We start from the raw sequence: 20487 nt of genomic DNA on the forward strand, positions 1-20487 counted from the left end.
TAGCTCAGCTGATTAAGCTAATTGAGCTAATGGTTAAAGGAGCGGGAGGTCCAGGGTTCAACTCTTGACAAAGGATAAAAAAACTAACATAACATTATAATACTAACAACTAACATTGCTTATAAAAAAATAAAAATCTTGCAATAGTAACCTCACAAGACTCGCCACTTTGATCATGATTTAATTGTATACTTAAAGCTCATGTTGGTGGTATAAATGAACACCACTCAATATATTATATTACTTTACGATTTCAAATTATTTAAACTACTCGACTATATTTTATAAATATTAATGCCAATGATCCAAAACTCTAACACGAGTCCCATGAAAAAGTTTTTCACCACTATATTTTAATGGGAAAGCTTTTCAAAAACAATAAAACAAGCAAATACTATTGTGGTCTTGCTTGACAATGTGGTTAAGCAAAGACACAACATGTGCATCCAAACATCCAAGCTATGCTGACAACAATAATAACAAGTAGATTCTTTCTTTCTTTTTTCTTTTTTTTTATATTGGGTTGAATGTGTAGTTCAACTGATTTAACTAGTTGAACTAAAAGTAAATAAGTTATAAGTCCAAAGTTTAAGTTCTAAAATTAACATATCAATAACGATTAACATACTAACAATTTACCATTAAAAATAATCATTTTTTATATTCATACACATATTTATCATGTTATATCAACGACATCAGATATTATATTACATTTCGGTCACGCTAATGACAATTTGTTTTGACATGCATTATAAATTTGTTTGATGATTGTTTAATTATATGCATAAGCGTTAATAAAACATTACAAAGTACGACCAACAATGAATTAGCTATATTTCAAAAAAAATAAAAAAATCTTAAACACGTGATTAGAAATTCAATTTTACTCATTAGTATAAAATTAGTCATCACTAAACTAATGGTGTGAAAACTAAGAAAAAAAAGCTCGGCTATGTTGTTGGGAGGAAATCACACACGCAACGGAATAATTCAATAATGCAAACTACGTTATAAGAAGAAAAAAAAAGTTCGGCTATGTTGTTGGGAGGAAATCACAAAAGCAACAGAATAATTCAATAATGCAATCTCTCCCAAATACTAAATGCAACGACAACCAACAAAACACACCAAACAACATAACACAATATTTGTTAACTAGGAGTAAAAAACCATTTGTGACCCTTAATTAGGCCACTTAATATTCCCACTATAAATCAAGGTTCTCTCTAACATCAGTTAGAGGCATACATAAACATCATCAAGATCTACAATCAATCTTAAAATACAACAAGAATCAAGAGAGGCAAACAACCCAAAAACACCAAGAAATTCGTACATCACAAATGGACTCAGAAGCTCGAAATCCAAATCCCACCTTTCAGAATTGTGAGAAAACTTCGTTTTGCTTAGACTGCTCTGTGCTGAAAAACAACTGCGAAAATTGATGTCATTGTTATATCTTTCACTCTTCTTTCTTTTGTTGTTTCTCGTACAATATTAACTCTATTTTTATCTTTGTTGGATAATAACAAAGGAATACACCATGAGCCACTAACCCACGTTCATTTGGACAGCTCCAAATAGGAGTATAAATTGTTTTTTTTACTCATTATTTTTTATATATATTATTATATTATTTTATAAATAGTTGTATAGTCTAGCCCATGTTTTTGAAATTATATATAGGAGCATAATTTGTGATTGAGTTGTTGATAATGATATCACATAGTTACCCTTTATTAAATGACCCACAGTGTTAGACCATCTCCAATGGTGTAGTACCTATTAGGTACTTATGGTACTTATTAGGTACTATCATTGGAGTACCACCCATTTGAGTACCTATTAGGTACTACTTCTAAAATAAGAACCCTCTCTCTCCTCTTGGACCCACCTTATTTTTCATTAAAATATTATTTTCATGAGCCCACTTTATTTTCTATATTCAATTTGAATTAATGGTACAAAAACACAATTTTATTTTTGTACATCACAAAAGCATAATTTTTGAATTGGCATGCCTCTAAAAAAATTTAATGCCAACCATATAGACGTTGGTGCAATATTCGGTAAATAGAACGTAATATAATATGGGGTATTATTTAGCCGATGGTATTTATCCATAATGGGCTACACTTGTCAAGAATAGCACAAATTCAAGATAGGCGAACTCATCTTCAACTTCAACATGATCTTGTCGAGCATATTTGGCAACGTTTTGGGCATGATGATCAACAAAATTAATTGTTTTTAAAATTATGTAATGTTATTTTAAATTATTTTTTAATTATCTAATTCTTAAAATTTGGCAATATTATTTTAAATTAAATTTTGAATTTTAATTATTTTTCGAATTATAAAAAAAAATAGTACATACTAATTTTGTAATTTTATCATTCAATCAATTTATATTATAAAATATATAATTAAATAATAAGTTATTGTAATGATGTGGAATTATTGATGGGACCCATTTTAGAACTTTTTAAGAAGTGCTCCATTGGAGGGGTTGAATACCTATTAGGTACTATTATTAAAAAATAATAAATTAGTGATGTGTCAATGTGGAACCCATTTAAGTACTCAAAGTTGGAGTGCTCCATTGTGGATGGTCTTAGGACTTACGACTGGGGAGTAGTGAGAAAAGTGGCACTCTAATAACAACTAACTAACTAGGGTTCAATTCAATTCAATCACAATGAGCTTGTCTCTTATTCAAGGCTATTCTTCAGCTGAAGAAGAAGAAGAAGATCAACAAAAACCTCACATCCACGATTCCGACACCGACGACTTAGACGATGTCAACGATAACGCCGTCGAACCCTCCGCCGCATCCCATCCATCTCTGGGGGATAGATCCATCTTCGACCACCATCCTCCACCTCCTTCTGCTTCTGGTCTTCCTTCTGCATTCGACGCTTTCTCCGAAGTAATTTGTTTCAAATTTCATAAACCCTAAAAATATGTTGTGAAATTTGAAATCTTGTTTATCCCATTTATTGAACCTCTTGGTTTGTTTGTTAATTGAGATTCCAGGACCACCTCAATTCTTGAACAATAGCGTGGGGGAATTCAATCCTGCAAAAGATGCTGATGAACGAGGTTCAAGGAGGCATCGCAAGGAGAAGAAGGATTTACCCACTGGTATTCTATCATTTTATCTGCTTAATTATTTATTTATTTATTTTATCTCAAATAGTTTTTGTATTTCTGAGTTGTTGTATTTTATCTCAAATAGTTTTTGTATTTCTGAGTATGTTAGTGATGACTTTGAGCGAGTGTTAAAAGTTTATTGGAACTTCCCGCAAGAACTCTTGTGACACAAAGGTTCCAACTAGAGATCGATGATGTATTTTTTGAACTTGTTCATGTGCCGCAAAACCTTGTTGAAGGCTTGTTGAACACATGTTGACCGCGACCTAAAAATAAATCATCTCTCGTTGGAACCTTTGTGTCATAAGAGTTCTTGCGGTAAGTTTGAATATATTTATCTTAACACACTCGGCTAAGAAAATTTATCTTTTAGTTTTTCAACGGTAGAAGCCGTTTTGGAATTAAACTTGAGCTGATTTAAATGCGTAAGAAATAGTTTAACGTCTCTGGGAGTTATACCTTAGTCTTCATGAGCGTAGGCATTATCAATTTTACCTCTAGTCTCCATTGCACGGACTTGAGTGTACACTTCATCAGCTAGGACTTCCACAACATATTCAAATTCTCCAACCATTGATTTAATTCAGGGTCTGACTTCTGTCTTTCGTCAACTTTAACAACCACTTAACTGATTCCCTCCATGCTAATAAGCAATTTCTAGAAATCCTCAGTGACATTTGATATTCTAGAAGTATAGGAAGATAGCTTCTCCGTCAGAACAGCAATCAACGTGATCATGCCAACTGAAATCATTGTGGTTGTTCGAAACGAGACAAACAACAACTAACGAGTGAGATTGTGATGATCTGCTTCATGATGGGTATGACGCGTGAGCTATAGGATTGCCTATGATCTATTGCTCTTTGATGATAGATCCACTTATATCACATCCACAATCCTTGATTAATTCCGAGGGTCTTCCCCGAAAATTGGAGACAACTCATACTTATGAGTGACATTCTCCCACTATGTCATTAAATTCCAAGGTTCTTCCCCTAAAGTTGGATGATGGATGTCATGCAATATAATTTGTATATATGTAGCAATTACACTGTAAACCCCAAATAAGTTATTCTGAATGCAAATATAATTTTTTTTTTTTTTTTTGACAAGGCAAATACAATGTTATAATCCTTAAGAACCATAAATATAATTCATATTAATTTTCTCATTTTATAAATAAACTGATATCGTGTCCAATGTCTATGAACTTATATGTACATTTTAGGATTAGGGTTGAATTTTTACATTCTGAGGAAGTGTCTGTCTTTCAGATTTTTTTATTGACGACTTTGGGGTTTACTCTTGTTGTTGTGCATTCATTTACTGAGACAGCGTCAAATTGAGACCGTCCTTAGTTCCTTTTGTCAATGTTACAAGCTTTTAATGGGTTAACGTACCGGTGGCTTTTTCTTGCTTCTATAGAGCTATTGTGGTGTGTATCTAGACTGATACCTAGGGTAAACCGTTTGCCTGTTTTATACTTGATTGTAATTTGTTTTCTTGCTTGTTGTATTGCTAATTGGTTACCTGAATAAGTTTACCTACCAGGCTTAATTTTGGATTGGATTAAAATTATAAGGTTCCCATGCTCTACCTATGGGATAATATTGTCATGTGTATGAATGGCGTGTATATATATATATATATATATATATATATATATATATATATATATATATATATATATATATATATATATATATATATATATATATATATATATATATATATATATATATATATATATATATATATATATATATATAATTTCCTGATGTGCAATTGTTCCTGAAATAGAACTATGTTTATGATATGTATCATGAATTGGAAAACTTAACCTGTTACGTGAAGACATGTAAATGATTTTATATTTAATATTATGTTTACTCCAATACGGATCTAACTTTTGCCGATTGGTACTGTATCTGATCATTTCATAAATCAAACAAAATCTGTTGTTGTATTAAATATAGATATAGATTTTGCATATGCCATGGACTGTGTTTGAATTAAAGTTCATAAAATCATTGATGATACTTAAAAGATTCTGTACTTGATCTTTAAAGTATGATATCTTTAACAGTTATCATATTCTTTAATAAATTGCTGTTACCCAAAAAAAAAAGACTGAAAAACAAAAACAAAAATGCTTTTAATCTGACTTATATGATAAATAAACTGCATAGATGTTCATCAAGTTCAATAAGTCCCATTTCCCATACAAAATGCTTCTGGCTGATGTCGACTAAGTTGATGATATCTTAATTACACTTTTACCGTGGAAAACAATCAATGGGCAGTTGGAATATTATGTTTTGAAGAACCACCTCTTAATTCTTAATTATATTAGGTTAAATCTGATGCGGCAATGGCAAGTTTAGTGCACATTTCCATTCTTCTTGAATATAATATTTATCGATATCAATACATCTCTTATAGGTGCGGTGGTAGAGGCCAAAGCTCAACTAGTTGGGATTCATGAGCGAGTAAGAAGTGACATCAACGGTGGCCAACCACAAACACCAGCTTCCTTGATCAATTCAGAACCAAGCAAGCGGGTGCCAACTGCAACTAATCCTAATGCTGAAGATGCTGCTGAGCTTTTTAGGTATGCATTATTCCTTTCTAAGGTAGCAGTTAAGGACCTGTTGATATTTAATTATTTTCTTCTCTTAATACCAAGTAGTTCTGCAAGTAGTCTGTGCATAAAACTCCTTTGCATGTCTCACAATAGATCTTAATATAGGAGGTTTTTTTTTTTAAATTACTCGGGACTTCCCCTTTATTCTCGGAGCTGACTTACTTGCAGCAATATAAGCACTATTTTACCAATTCAAGATACTGTTGCATTTGTGTGGGTAGATTTTTTTGTTTTTGAGTTGCAAGTCTAAGTACTTTCTTTCTCTGTAGAATGTGCTTGCAGTGTGGAATTCCCAAGACTTACTCCAGTGCTCGTGGAATGGTCTGCCCTGTATGTGGCGATCGCCCTCCACAGGATCCAAATGCAGAGTCCAAGAAAAAAGGATCAACAATCAAAGACAAGGAAAAATCTAAAAGGATGAGGGGCCAATCATCTCATGCAAGTTGGAAAAGTGAAACAGAGATGCAGTTAAGGCAACACTTTGATTAGCATCTATTGTTTGTAGGTTAGGTGTCCTTTGTACAATGTAACAAGTTTGGGAACTATGTTGTTGAATCAAATCAGCAAAGTTTGTCGTTAATGATATCAACAGAAGTAAAAGCTGCTAAAATGACTGGCTTTATGATTACAAATTTTATAGTAGTGATTGAATTTAGATTTTTGTTGTTGCTCTCCTGACTCCAAACAAGACTACCAAATTTTATAGTAGTAGTGATGGAATATTGTGTTGAGGAAAGAAAAAGGAAACGGCTTGTCGTTGTATTTTTTAATCTTGGAATTTCATGTAATAATAGATGCGAAAGTATTCCCTCAAATCAAAATTGTGTTGAGTTATTTTTGAGCGGTGAATTTAGGATTTAAACTTCTGAGTTTAAAAACTTGGTTTGGGTTATTTTCGGTGAACAAAATTTCGGAAAATATTTTCCGAAATTTTCCAACTGAAAACAGAAATTGGGGGGGATGGGGCTGGAATCATAAGCCACTCTTCTCATTCAAATCTAAATTCTGTCAGCTTACCAATCGTTAGTTGGTTTAGTGGTGATTGGTGCTGAACTTGGTAGGGAGGACCGCGGTTCGATCCCCCACAACTGCGATCGGGAGGGGGCTGGAACCACTTGATGCCAGAACTGATCCCCGAACCAGATTCAACTGGTGGTGAAAAGCCGAAAAAAAAATTCTGTCAGCTTCGCCAAGGGCAATGAGAACTTGGTCAATAAACATTTTGTTTACCAACAAAAAAAAATTAGGGTTCGATATGAAAACAATGAGGGAAAGTGTTTGCAAAGTGGTAGTTGGTTGATGGTAGTTCGTTTTTTGTGTTGAGAAATAGGCTTTTTTATGGCATTGATACTGAATCTGTTTGCAAGGTTTGTTGGTGGATAGTAGCTTGCTGCAATATGTTTCATAGAAACCGTTTCTCTAAACTTCCATCAAGAAAAGCTACAAGAACAAAATGAAATATCACGGAAAACCTTGAATGGATTAGTGGTGGTCGTAACATATTGTAACTGAACAAACAATTGATGGCACAACAATCTTCATGGAGCATCGGTCTAAATTACCATCGACTATGGTTGGGAGTTAGATTCTCTCTTTCACTTTTCTCTCCTTACTCTCTGTTCATTAAAAATTAATAAAATAATGAAGACAGTGATATTAAAAGAGACAGTTAGAAGAGGGATGGAGAAAAAAGAGAAAATCCAATTTCTTAGGAAGGAAAGTGTCTCTAATGAAGAGATTACATGGGAAAGAGAAAAAATAATCAGATGCAAAAGGAGAATCATAATAGTGTGTATGACTAGATAAATTTAATAGTGATAGATCGTGATCCACCATGGACCATTCTAGAATTTGCCTATGAAGTAGTATAAGTTTTGCCAAAAAACTTATATTCTATAGAAATGCAATCAAGTGCTCATTGATTAGGACAACAAACAAAAACTGTGTTGGCACCACATTCCAATGTAGTTCTTAGAGCATCCACAATGAAGATACTCATTTTTGAGTACTTAATTGGACCCCACATATACACATCACTCATTTATAATTTTTTAATTAATACTCCCTCCGGTCCTTTTTATAAGGAACATTTAGGGCAAAAAATTTGGTCCTTTTTATAAGAAACTTTGACCAATTTTCAAATGTTTTAAATGTTCAATTTCAATTATGCCCTTATTTATTATGAGAGAGAATTTAAAAATAAGTAAGTTAGTTGAATAAAGAGTAATTAAATAAGGGTATACATGGAATAAATTAAAATTTATAAGAGTATTAAATGAAAATAACTATGTTAAATATGCTTCATTGGTCTGTGTGATTTTTTCAAAGTGTTCCTTATAATAAGGACCGGAGGGAGTAGTATCTAATAAGTACTAAATCCCTCCAACCCAAATCTCTTAAAAAGTTCTAAATGGATCCCACCAATAACTATACATCATTATAAATGGGACCCACAAAAATAAAATAGGTACCACTTCTTATTATAGAACTAGTACCTATTAGGTACTCTTTGTGTTTTGCTCCAATGGGGATACCTATTAAGTACTAGTACTTAAAACAAATAAGTACACACCATTGGAGACACCATTGGAGATGGTCTTAAAAGTAATTTTGAACACAAATATGAAAGCTGTCAAACACGTTAATTATAATATTTTGCAACCCTTATTTTTGGTTCAAAGCAGTAACTTTAACCGGTAAAATTCAAACCAAACACCAAGACAAATCAGCACAAAACGAGTTGTCCATGAAACTTTTAAGAAAAACTATTCTGGTAGCAAAATCTCAAATCTTTTTCCCTACCTTATAAAAATGTCCCAACTACGTAGACCATTGATTGGCTGACTACTTGTCAAATCGACGGCCGTGCGCCATAAAGGTATATCTTTCACGTGAAGAGAGTTGTGTATGTAGCATTCCTCTACATCATGAAAGCTACCTTACATAGATTATCAGCCCAATTTACATCATTGTAATGGTATCAATCCATAAACTGCATCACTAATGGATCTGAGTAAGCCTAGAATATTAAAATTATGTACAATATAACTTAATTGAAAAGAAGACATTGTACATCAGATGATCAAGCTAATGCCAATAACATATTCATTTATCGCTAGATGATACTCTTCAAGACTTGTTTTCTACTCTGGCAGAAGATTCTTCATGACAAACCTGTTTCTCAGCAAATATTGGTGGATTGTTCCCTGTTCCCTGTATCTGCTAGTAAAACCAGAAAATGAGACTAGAAGCAAAAAAAACTATCTAATTTTCATTGAAGCATTCAAGCAATTTAATAATTCAGGAATACATACCATGGGAGCGGATTTTAAAGGTAAAGTATCACTAAGGGGCAACGTTGATGATTCTGAGGGCCTATGAAACAGCAAGTGTGCTATAGACCGATCAATGGGATTTGTAGTAGTTTCAATGTTCACAAATCCTGTACACCTGTATACCAAATTACCAATAGGTGTCATTATACTAACAAAAATGATAAATTGATTGACACCATTTTTGTATATGTAAAATTAATATTAGACACTAAACTATGGCTGTATATGCAACGTTAATATTGTTTAATGGGTTTTGTAAAATTAACATCCATTTCGGAATTTATCTTCAGATGTTCTTATGTTAAGTTGAAATGGATGTTAATTTTTATTAAGCACGGTGGTTTTTAAATAAAAATGAACTAGGCCTAAAAAACAATAAAAAGACCTCTTGTAAATGAAACAATGATATTTCAAAGTAATTTATAGAGTTTTTAAACGTATTAGAACTCTTGCAATGTAAATACACTTATGTTTTATTTCCTTGGCAAAATTTGTATTCCATTTTCAATGCCTTTAAAAAGGGGTGGCAAGGTAGGAGAACAGCATGATATTAGAACTCTTGTAATGTAAATACACTTATGTTTTATTTCCTTAGCAAAATTTGTATTCCATTTTCAATGCCTTTAAAAAGGGGTGGCAAGGTAGGAGAACAGCATGGTAATTTTCTTTTGACCTCAAAATATTTCATTTCCAAATCATTAATATTTTACATTTCACTTTAGCTATCAAACAACTTCCACAAAAGAAGACCATGAAACTAATCACTCAATATTATGTTGCATCAGCATTTCAATGTGTTAATATATGGTTTTTGATATGTAGCTACAAAAGATACAAAAAAGGAAATGAATAAAGTTAGCAATACCTGTTAGCGTCCTGTGTCATTACTCCCTTGCATGCTTCCATGTCATCGCCCATTAAACCACTTGCATCGACATCAATATGTCTTTGGTCAGCACTTTTGGCTAAGCGGTACAGGCTGTCCCTTATGCATAGTTTGATTCTAATGTCCAACTGCATTCAAGGAAACTATATGTTACCAAAAGAATTTCAGGCTGCAGAAACGTGATTGACTATACAGTATCATTACTAATGGCAAGTTATGGCAGCCAGCAAAAAGTCCGCCATATAAACATGGTGCTGTGGCCTAAGGGGGAAACATTGCGGATATAATAAGTGTTGCTGCTGATGGCAGCTGGCAAAATCTGCCATGCTATAAAGATACGACATGGCAGAAATTTGACAACATTGGTTGACGGCAACTTTGACATGGAACTTGGCTTCTCTATAGACTTATAGTTATTAATAGAATTTAACAACTTCATAATTGGTTATACATGTCCATGTTTTTAACATAATTACAAACTTACAATAGTTGATTTTCTAGACAATAGTTTAAAGAATAATCATCACTTTAGAGGAGTTAACTCCCACACAGATTTACTTTTTCCCCTAAGAAGAGCCTTACTCTTAAGTCTGAACAATCCATAGTAAAACCTTAAACCAGAATTTGGTAGATCAGTTAGATGCCTAACATGCTGTGTATTGTGAGCACCATATTTACAAAATTGAATATGACAGGCAGAATGAGAGAATTAATGTTAACACAATCCTGAAGAGAATATTAATCATCACGAAGAAACTGGAATCAGTCATGCATGGCATGACATGTTAATTTTGACATCAACGTCCAAGAGACACGGAGGATAAAGAACACAGGACCAAACTTTAACATCACAAAAAAATATCCAATACCTGATCCAGGACCTGTTGCAGCTGGCGAAAGTTAGCTGCTTCAAGTGAGGTTTCGTCCGGTGCAGAGCTCATAGCTGAACTTTCCTGCATATTTGATGACTCTGTTTCTGGGGAAAATCCTATGCTAACTTCTCCACCTTCACTATGGCCTTCATTCACATTTTCAAATTGACATCCTACCTTCTGAGCTGAACCTGGACTTTTGACTGGCATAGGATTTTGCATATTTTCACTTTTGAAACCACTACTCATAAGTTTTGCATCATTGCGAAGATATAAATTTTCATTCAAGGCAGCAGTCTCTAAAGGATGGCTGTGAAAACTCTCTGTATTTGATGCATTTGATGATTCTTTAAAAGGAGATGGATATCCATCGTGTTCAGACCTTGATCCAGACGAGGCAGGAAGGAGGGAAGTATAATTTGAAGTATGACTGTAATCTGGGTGCATTGGGGGAGTTTGTATTTGTACACAACCTAAAGAATCAGAATCCATGTTTGATCTTTGTTTGTGAATGCTATTCTGGGAAGTGACCCCACTGGAAGAGGCTCCACAGGGTTGCTTCAGATTAGCGTCTTGCTCCATGTGGGCATAAGGATGATCAGAATCACCATCTTTTAGACAGCTATTTTTTCTCTTTCCTGCTGATTGCTTTAACAGCTGCCCTTGTATCTGCCATACAACGAGACTGTTTATGATATATGAAAATCAAGACAATATTCAATTTATTTCAGTTTACAAGTACACCGAATTAATTGGTAATAAAAAAAAAGTACACCTGAATTAAATAGACTGGACAGTTGGATTAGTTCACATTTACTTCAAAATAAAACATAAACCTGATGGTCCCATAAGTGTAGCTCAAATGGCAGCTACCAGGGACATTATTGGAGTGGCCGGGGTTCGAACCCCGGATTCCACGTTTCACCACATTTAAATGTATGAGTCTTGCCATTAGGCTACTTGACCAAAAAAAAAAAAGATAAACCCGATGAGTGTTACAAAACACCCAAGAACATAACAGCTGAAATTGTGTAAAGGCCAGGCTCAATTTTCTACTTCAAAACATAACTTACATCTTGATTGCTGTCAAAAAATGTAATCACTTGATCCATAAAAAAATGTAAGCATTATTAATGGAATGTCGTTCCCTGAAAATATATTTGAAGATAACTTGATTGTATCTTTGTAGTAATAATTTAAAATAACTTAAGACTAAGTTTCATATTTCCTTTACATCAATGATTTGTTTCCTTCTTTAATTATGATATGATTAGAAGTCCTAGACAAGTATAAATGATGATTATTGTCTTATCTTCATAACAACCAACATAGAATATTACACAGGCAAATATTATCCATATTCACTTTTATCTTTCTTTTCCACCTCCTGGACCTCTTCCATCTAAGGCTCTATAACTTCAAAAACAAATAAGCCTCTAAAATGGATGGCTGTATGCCATACTCAGATATCAACTGAATTGAATTCTAGAATACATATATTCTGACATCATCAGTTATAACATTGAAATGTCAAACACAATCAAGTCCTGTGTTGTCAATCTCGAATTGTTTATTCAAATTACTCTATGCCACAATGCCATAGCCACTATTTGCCAACACTGTATACTAAATCGAATATCACGAAACAATAGTGGTTTGTTCAAATTCCGCAGTTATATAGCGTCGCCATTGCTACTATTTGACAACATTGACAAAATTCAATACATGCAATACCAAAATTCAATAGTATATGAATTCAGTGGCATCTAATCTTGACTAGTTTAGAGACAGATCTCAAACTTATTATGCAATATGTTTTTGAGAGCTTCATTTAGTGGGAGCATAAATGTCCCCATGTGCGTGTTTGGTAAAAGAATCCACACAAACTGCAGCTACGTATTTAAAAATTGAGAAATGCAGAATCCAAGTTAAAATGTGAATCTTTTAAATAAAATATGGGGTAGCCAACCTTTTGTTGAGGCATCAAGTCATCTGTAATACCCGACTTTGTGTCTGATTCACCAAAGGTTGATAATGAAGTAGGAACAGCATCAAGATCAACATCCATTTCAGACCTCAGTTGTTTATCAAAAGGAGGTATTTTTTTGTCACAATCAAGAATTTCCAGACCTTCAATATTGTCATTCAGGCCCATATCACAATCTGGTATACTTTTCAGTGGACTCACTCCAGCAGATGAAAACTTGAAGTCAGATTTCAGTGGATCATCATCAGGTCCTGCAGTTCCATATGGTAATGAGAGCCAGCAGAATTCATCTTCATTATCGAGGCTACCCGTCCCAAAAGTCGAGTCGTAATTTCTGCAATTTTAAAAATATTCAGGTATTTATGGCAATCATTATGAATTGATAAGTAACTCATACAAAGCAAAAGGTGAAAAAACTTCAGTCCCGGTTGAATTTCTTACAACACCATCCTATCAAAATCTTCAAAGTTGTCTAAATCAAGCCACCCATCAGTATCAAGAAAGCTTAGTTCATTGTCGGGTTGAGATTTGTGATTAATTGAATATTGAGACATGCTGTCATCCTCCACCAAACACTTGTCTCCTAAGATAGGGTCATTTGAACAAAGCTCACTACTGCTAGAATCTATATCGCTGCTCTTGAAACAACAATCAGGCATACTTGTATAATCAGATGCTGGCCTTTTCTGTTCTTTGGTTGAGTTGCTATTACATGGAGAAAACAGATCTTCAGGTTTGCATGACCATGAACCCTTTTCCACCATTCTTTCTTCCTGGTTAAGATTTGGGAGTATTGCTCTTTACCCTGAGTACAATGGCTCCTCACATAATCGACAGTTCAATGTTTCTTTTGATACAATGTATAGTTCCTTCAGTAATTTTGTATTGTTGGACTGTATTGCAAACCAATCCTTGAAATTGTCACCAGCATGAAGCACTATCCAACCCTCTGTTTCAACAAACATATCATCAAACCAATTAAAGAGACGAATAAAAGTTCTAATCATTTCACAAATTTCAATATGTTATACAGCGAGAGAAAAAGCGACTCAAATAAATGATGGTTTATCCTTCAATTACAATATTTGAGTAATAATTTTTTTTTTTGTACAAAGTAATAATATATTTCTAACGCTGCCAATAAATGATTTTGATATCATAAAAGATAGCATAGTTCGACCCTTAATTTTATTTTATTTTTATGAATCGACCCTTCTTAATTTGTTAAGTGACAAACCCATGAAACTTTCATAGTTAGACACCCTCACATAAAAGCCGTTTGGAGCGTGGACAATGCATAGCCTACCGACCTTATGTTGAAATTCTTTTTGTTGAACAGCTTATGTTGAAATTCATTTGAATTTATAAAAGAATGGGAGCAAACAGGACCAATTTTAGACCGTCTGCTCGTTAATGCTCACATAGCAACTCATAAATCAACAATCCGAAAAGTTCAAAATAGCTTCTACATAAAACTAAGCTATATCAATTATCATAATAAAAGCACTTCCTTCCAAAGCTTATCCAAATGCACCCAACTTTGAAACATTTAAAATTGTTTTTTGTGCAGAACAAGTTCAGCGAAAAATTGGATTTTTTTAAAAAAAGGCTCAATACAACACGGCCCTACCATTCAGAGTACGCGATGATCAAATTAACTACGCAACCTCACTCAAATGAATAGATAGACCACCGTGTTTCTATTGCAAAATGAATCCTCAAAGATTACCAAAAAAAGTACCGACAAAACGCGGGTCAAGTATTAAATTCGGAAAAATCAGCTAAGAAGGAAACTATTGGATCGGTCAAGGAAAAAACCACACTCTATGCTCCAATCCCATTATATTTTGCATTATAACTTACAAACACAACGCATGCAAACTGTGAACATTTGAAACTCGTATACAATCCTACCAATGTCACCTAAAAAATAAACGAGCACTCAAAATCTAACAACAAAACATATCCCCGTCCGTGCCAATCGACACTCACACCCACACCCACTGCAATCAACAGCTCGACAAACAAAAAACTTATTTACAGTGGTAACAATACTAATAAGGTCTAATCTAATAATTATTCACTAAGATTGAAACAAAAATTATCCATAATTTTCACCACTAATTACAACAAATGAGTTGGATCCAACACTTATACCCTATAATTCATTTGCTATAAAGTATAAACCACAAAAAACATCATCACTGTAAATTGTCAGTAAAACAAAAAAAAAACTATCCATCTCGTATATTTAAATTGAAGCATGAACTACACCACTAAAACTCAAATTACCGAACGAAAAAATTCAACAAAAAACTATACATATACACATAAAGTTAAAGATCTAAAACACAAAGCTACGTCATTAAGTTGCTGAGCATAAATTAAATTAAAGAAATGAAAAACAAGAACAAGAAACGAACCTGAAATGAGAATTAGGTTAAACGAATTTTACATGAAATTGAGAGAGACGATTGTTGAGTTGAGGCTGTGTAGTTGTGATTCCTGTGAGCTTCTAGAGGGTTCTTTTTTCCGTGGTTTAAATTTTTTTTTTTTTTATTAATTGTTGATTAATGATTTTGAATTATTTTAATGGAAAGTTGTTTAGAAAGGTATGAGGGTGGAAGCGACGCGTGGATACGAGAAATCGTGGTTCGTGGATGGGAAGAGCACTCAGATCCGATCAGTTACGATGTTTTCATTGGTCCACGTAGCCCTTGTTTTTATCAGATTTTGACACGTTTCAAGGACCACTACGCCGTGCTAAGATACCTCCTCTCTCCAACTATTTATATTATTATTATTATATTATTATTATTATATTATAATATGTGGTGTTTTTTTTTATTAAAAAAAAAATGTTATTTATCTTCGTGCCAAATATGGTTGCTCTAAAAATATCAATCGACATTGTGATCGAAGAGGCTGAAATCACTTGATGTCAGAACTGACTCTCGAAACTAGATTAAACTGGTGGTAAAAAAATATATCAATCGACATTTTACAATATGTTTGACTCACATCTTCTCATAGCTGAGTCGGCTAAGTTTTTGAATTCACTTTTTACAATAAGATGATAAATGTAAATTGATTTCGAAAAATAGTTTACATATATTTTTTATGGAGAGTGTCATAGTCAACTATTTTAAAAGTATATATGGTCAACTATCTAGCAATTTGAAGAAATCTTTACCAAATTCACAAACCTTTGATAATATAGTTGAATTTAACTCAATTTTATTGCAATCATTATTTTTTTAAGCAAAATTTTATCAAAGGAAATACAAGGGTACTTCACTTATTGTTCTCGTTATTCAATTTCTTTTCTTTGCTTTTACTTTTATAAAAAGGAAAATGCTAAACAGTGCCCCCGGGGCACTAGTTAAGGATACAAATATAGAAGTTTTATCTCGTAAATTGTGCATTCAATCTTATAAAAAAATTTATGCTAACGAGTGTCATAAGGATATTGTTTAAGCAAGCTAAATAATAAATTTTTGTCTTACAAATACAAGTCAAATACTTTTCAAAATAACAACCAAGTAATCAAGATATGGAAAATCATATTTTTATTGCATATTTCAAGAGTTATTTTTATCACGACAAATTAGTTTAATGCACTTAAAAACTAATTAAGCCAACAAACATAATTTTATTTAATTAGCGTTAAACAAGTACAAGAATTAAATCACCTCAGAGATGTAAAAGAGCGTGAAAATTTTGTACTTTGTTTGTATTCTCGCATCTCTCTGTCGCGCTCTCTCTTCTAACTAGTTTGTATTCTCACCGGCCGGAGCAAATCCAGCACAGTAGTTTCCACTTCAGAACCTCATAAACCACCCTAAACAAGTATGAATCCTACACTAAAAAAATCATTGAGTTCGAATTTGCCTCATCGATTTTTTTTTTTTTCCTTGGCATTTATGATGAGTTTGATGTCTAATTAATCAACAGGTTGAGATGTCTGTGATGTGTAGCTTTTGACGACGGTAGCAGCTGAAGTCAACCTTCAAAATTGTGGACTTGCTTGAAGGAGTATTATAAAGTCATGCTTGACTTTTGGCATTTTTTTGTTTTGTATTAGAATGTAAAGTTAGGAAATAACTTAAATGTAAAGTTAATGTAAATGATTATATCCTTGTTATTTTTTATGAATTGTAATTAAAATTTGGAACTTAAATTGTACTTTTCTTTTTAATGGATGTATGAAACCTATCTTCTCATTTTCAATGAGTAAGTTGAAAAAAAAGATGGTAGACATAAAAAATACATATTGAAAAAAAAAATAGAAAAATTTAAAATTTAAAAAAGGAAGAAAAAAATGAAAGGGACAAAATGGGGTATGACAAATAGTATAATCCGTTCGTTTTTTATAAACAAAAATTCATGGTTGAACAATTGATTATTTGGTCTATATTATAGACCAAGTACATGATCCTAATAGGATAATCGATGCTAGTAAAAGAAAATGGAGGAATAGAATGAATCTATTAAGAGTTAGATAAATAATAATTTTTAGTACTCATGTGTTCCCTACAATATTTTCTATTGTTATGCACATGTGCGAAAAAATAAAATACAAAAAGAATAGATGAAAACAATTAAGAAACAAAACAAATAAGTAATTATATTTTGATAAAATAAAATAATATTGTAAAATTTTATGAGATTATTTAAATATAGTAAGTTTTTTTTAGATAGACGAAATGACATTCGACCTAGCAATTTCATCATTTATACCAATTGAGTTAAGGTTCGTGGATATTTAAATATAATAAGTAATTTTATAAGTAATAAATACATACACATTGTAAAAAAAATCCATAATATAATAGGTGTTTATAAAAATAAAATAAAACAATTAGGAGTTAAAATATACGATCGCTTTGTATTTTTTTTCATGCGAACAATCACTTTGTATTTCAAGTGTAAAAAAAATCATATAATTTTATTTCTTTTACCACCAATTTAATTTGGTTCAGGGGTTAGTTCTTGCATCAACTGTTTTCAGCCCCCTCCCGATCGCAGTTGCGGGTGATCAAATCATATATAATATTTAATCTAATATGACATGTATGATTTAAAAAGTCATATTTAATACGTGAAAAAAAATGAGATAAGTATTATTTCCTTCCAAAATATTTTTTTGAAGAGGCAAAAATTTCTTTGCAAAACATATTGATGAGATATAATTTTTGTATTATTTGTTATTGAAATGCATGACTATAGTCATGTTTACTTAATGAGAATGAGAGTAAATCAATTAAATGTGAATAATCTAATATTTAAATTTTATTTTAAATAGTGGTGACAGAATCCGTGTTATGTATGATCCATGGCTGCGTGGAAAGGGTGATCGCTGGGTGTCCTCACCTCAAGTGGAATATGTGCATCATTTAGTTGTTAAAGACTTGTTACTCGAGAATTATAAAGCGTGGGATATAGCTAAGATTCGTAGCTTGTTTACAGGTCGGGTAGTGGACGAGATTATTGCAACCCCTCTTATTAGTTCGGTTAAAGAGGATAACGTGGTTTGAGAGGAGGAAAGGAATGGTTGTTATTCAGTTAAATCTGGTTACAATCTAGCCATGCGATGTATTATTCGAAGCGATAAGCACCATGTAGAGGGCAATTGGAATGATATTTGGAAAGCTCAATCTCCTCACAAAACGCGTCACTTACTATGGAGGTTGTGTAGGGGGTGTCTTCCGACGCGAGCCCGCTTGAGACAACATTATGTACAATGTGAACTAAGCCGTCCTGTGTGCAATGTTGAGGTCGAAGATGATGTTCATGTGTTTTTTGGATGCGTGGCAACTCGCGAATGTTGGTCGGTCGCATGCCTGTCACAGTTGCTGCATAATGCAGCTTACCAGCATGGAACTGTCGCAGAAAGGGTATTTCGAATGTGCAGAAATGAGGACAGTGCAATGATAGGACGAGTTGCATCGTTATTTTGGTACATTTGGCATAATCAAAACGACAAGATCTGGAATGACAATATTCAGTCCTCGAGCCAAGTTGGAAGCATGGCGTTCGTCGTCTGGAATGAGTGGTTTACTGTCCACCAACTGCAGCGTCATAACGTTGTTCCTTTTGAGGATCCTAGGCCGGTTCGGTGGGAGAAACCAGGAGTGGGATGGATAAAGTGTAATGTTGATGCTGCGTTTGTAGTTAGGTCCGGTGTTACTTCTATGAGTCTTTGCTTTCGTGATACCGATGAGCATTTTGTGGCTGGCTTGACACAATGACAGCAGCCTTTTTGTTCCATAGTGAAAGACGAAGCATTAGCACTATTACATGCCATGAAAGAGGCTATCCATCATGGATTTGAGCGAGTTCAATTTGAAAGTGACTCAAAGCTGTTGGTTGACGTTATCCATTCGAGAAGACGGGGCAACTCGGAATTTAGTTTAATAGTTAACGACATTATTCTTCTTATGTCATCTTCTTATGTAAACTTTGAGGTTAAGTTTGTTAGGAGACAATCGAATTTGGTTGCTCATACTTTTGCTAGGGCGGCCAATGTTTGGGCTAGTTTCCATAGATTTGAGATTATTCCCTTATGTATTGAACATTTATTAGTTAATGATATGAATTAAGTTTGTTTGGTTAAAAAAAAAAACTAATAATATATTAATTTTGCCATATTTTCTTTAATTATTATTCATAACACTTGAATTTTTAAATTAAAAATAAAAATATTAATTTTAGATTATGAAATTAGATAAGTTTTTTTTTTTACTTCAAAATTAAATTAGTTAAAATATATATTATATATGTTTATTTTAATATGAAGTAAATTTAATTCCACTCAGTGAAATGAATTGAGATAACTAGATTTTGAAACACACGAGATATTTTGATCTCTTATTCAATATCCAACCAATCTTTAATGGGTAAATAGTGTCATACCCCCTGCAAAATAGGCGAGTTTTGCGTTACCCCCTGCAAAATATTTTTTTGAGATTACCCCCCTGCAATGTCAAGATTCCTTGCGTTACCCCCTGGCTCAACAAGTGGGCATATGACATGGACGAATCTTGACGTGGCATGACACGTGGAAATTAATTTATTTTTTATTTATTTTTAATTGTCAACTCAGTAATTATTTTTTTTTTTATTAAAAAAAAATGAAAAAAACTTTTTTTTTAAAGAAACTTTTTTTTTTACGGTAACTTTTTTTTAAAGAAATCTTTTTTTTTTAAAGAAACTTTATTTTTTAAAAAAAACTTTTTTTTAAAGAAACTTTTTTTTTTAAAGAAATTTTTTTATTTAAAGAAACTTTTTTTTTCGTTCCGTTCATATGCAGCGATTGTTCTTCGTTTTCAATTTCAATTTGGGGGTTAGGGCAAAGCGATTGTTCTTGCATTACTATGTGATTGCAGTGTTTTTTTTTTATTACTCTATTATTATTATTAGTTTTTTGGTTACTATTATTATTATTAGTTTTTTTTTCATCTTCGTTTTTTTTTTGCTTACTCTATTATTAGTTATTATATATATATAAGAATTTTTTTATATATATATAATAACAACTTTTAGTAAAAAAAAAAAAAAACTTTCTTTTAAGTAAGTTCATAAAAATATAACAACTTTTAAGTTTT

General features: G+C 32.7%; 2 protein-coding genes across 5 annotated transcripts; one reads left to right on the top strand and one right to left on the bottom strand.

Annotated features, from left to right (window-relative positions):
• Positions 1-1740: 1740 nt before the first annotated feature.
• On the top strand, positions 1741-6457 carry LOC123917584. Its single transcript, XM_045969345.1, has 5 exons — positions 1741-1759; positions 2618-2932; positions 3033-3147; positions 5599-5767; positions 6070-6457. Exons 2-5 carry the CDS (start codon positions 2702-2704, stop codon positions 6287-6289), a joined length of 735 nt encoding a protein of 244 aa, XP_045825301.1. The 5' UTR covers positions 1741-1759; positions 2618-2701; the 3' UTR covers positions 6290-6457.
• A 2010-nt stretch (positions 6458-8467) lies between these two features.
• On the bottom strand, positions 8468-15569 carry LOC123914404 (protein LNK1). Of its 4 annotated transcripts, none has more exons than XM_045965548.1 (7): positions 15304-15569; positions 13322-13829; positions 12863-13214; positions 10891-11562; positions 10001-10149; positions 9115-9250; positions 8468-9019 (listed from the first exon to the last, which is right to left on the bottom strand). In XM_045965548.1, exons 2-7 carry the CDS (start codon positions 13642-13644, stop codon positions 8930-8932), a joined length of 1722 nt encoding a protein of 573 aa, XP_045821504.1. In that variant the 5' UTR covers positions 13645-13829; positions 15304-15569; the 3' UTR covers positions 8468-8929. The 4 variants fall into 4 exon arrangements, with proteins under 4 accessions (XP_045821504.1, XP_045821505.1, XP_045821503.1 ...); XM_045965549.1 differs by having other exon boundaries at positions 15336-15566; XM_045965547.1 differs by having other exon boundaries at positions 8468-9022; positions 15336-15516.
• Positions 15570-20487: the final 4918 nt, after the last annotated feature.

This window comes from Trifolium pratense, linkage group LG3 (genome assembly GCF_020283565.1).
Source record: "Trifolium pratense cultivar HEN17-A07 linkage group LG3, ARS_RC_1.1, whole genome shotgun sequence".
Taxonomy (NCBI): Eukaryota; Viridiplantae; Streptophyta; class Magnoliopsida; order Fabales; family Fabaceae; genus Trifolium; species Trifolium pratense.

Coding starts and splice junctions, on each gene's coding strand:
- LOC123917584 (XM_045969345.1), top strand. CDS start 2,702: ATGAGCTTGTCTCTTATTCAAGGCTATTCTTCAGCTGAAGAAGAAGAA. Junction 2,933..3,032: donor CATTCGACGCTTTCTCCGAA/GTAATTTGTTTC, acceptor TTGTTAATTGAG/ATTCCAGGACCACCTCAATT. Junction 3,148..5,598: donor GAAGAAGGATTTACCCACTG/GTATTCTATCAT, acceptor CATCTCTTATAG/GTGCGGTGGTAGAGGCCAAA.
- LOC123914404 (XM_045965547.1), bottom strand. CDS start 13,644: ATGGTGGAAAAGGGTTCATGGTCATGCAAACCTGAAGATCTGTTTTCT. Junction 13,215..13,321: donor GATTTTGATAGGATGGTGTT/GTAAGAAATTCA, acceptor TTAAAATTGCAG/AAATTACGACTCGACTTTTG. Junction 10,150..10,890: donor TGCAACAGGTCCTGGATCAG/GTATTGGATATT, acceptor CCTTGAATGCAG/TTGGACATTAGAATCAAACT.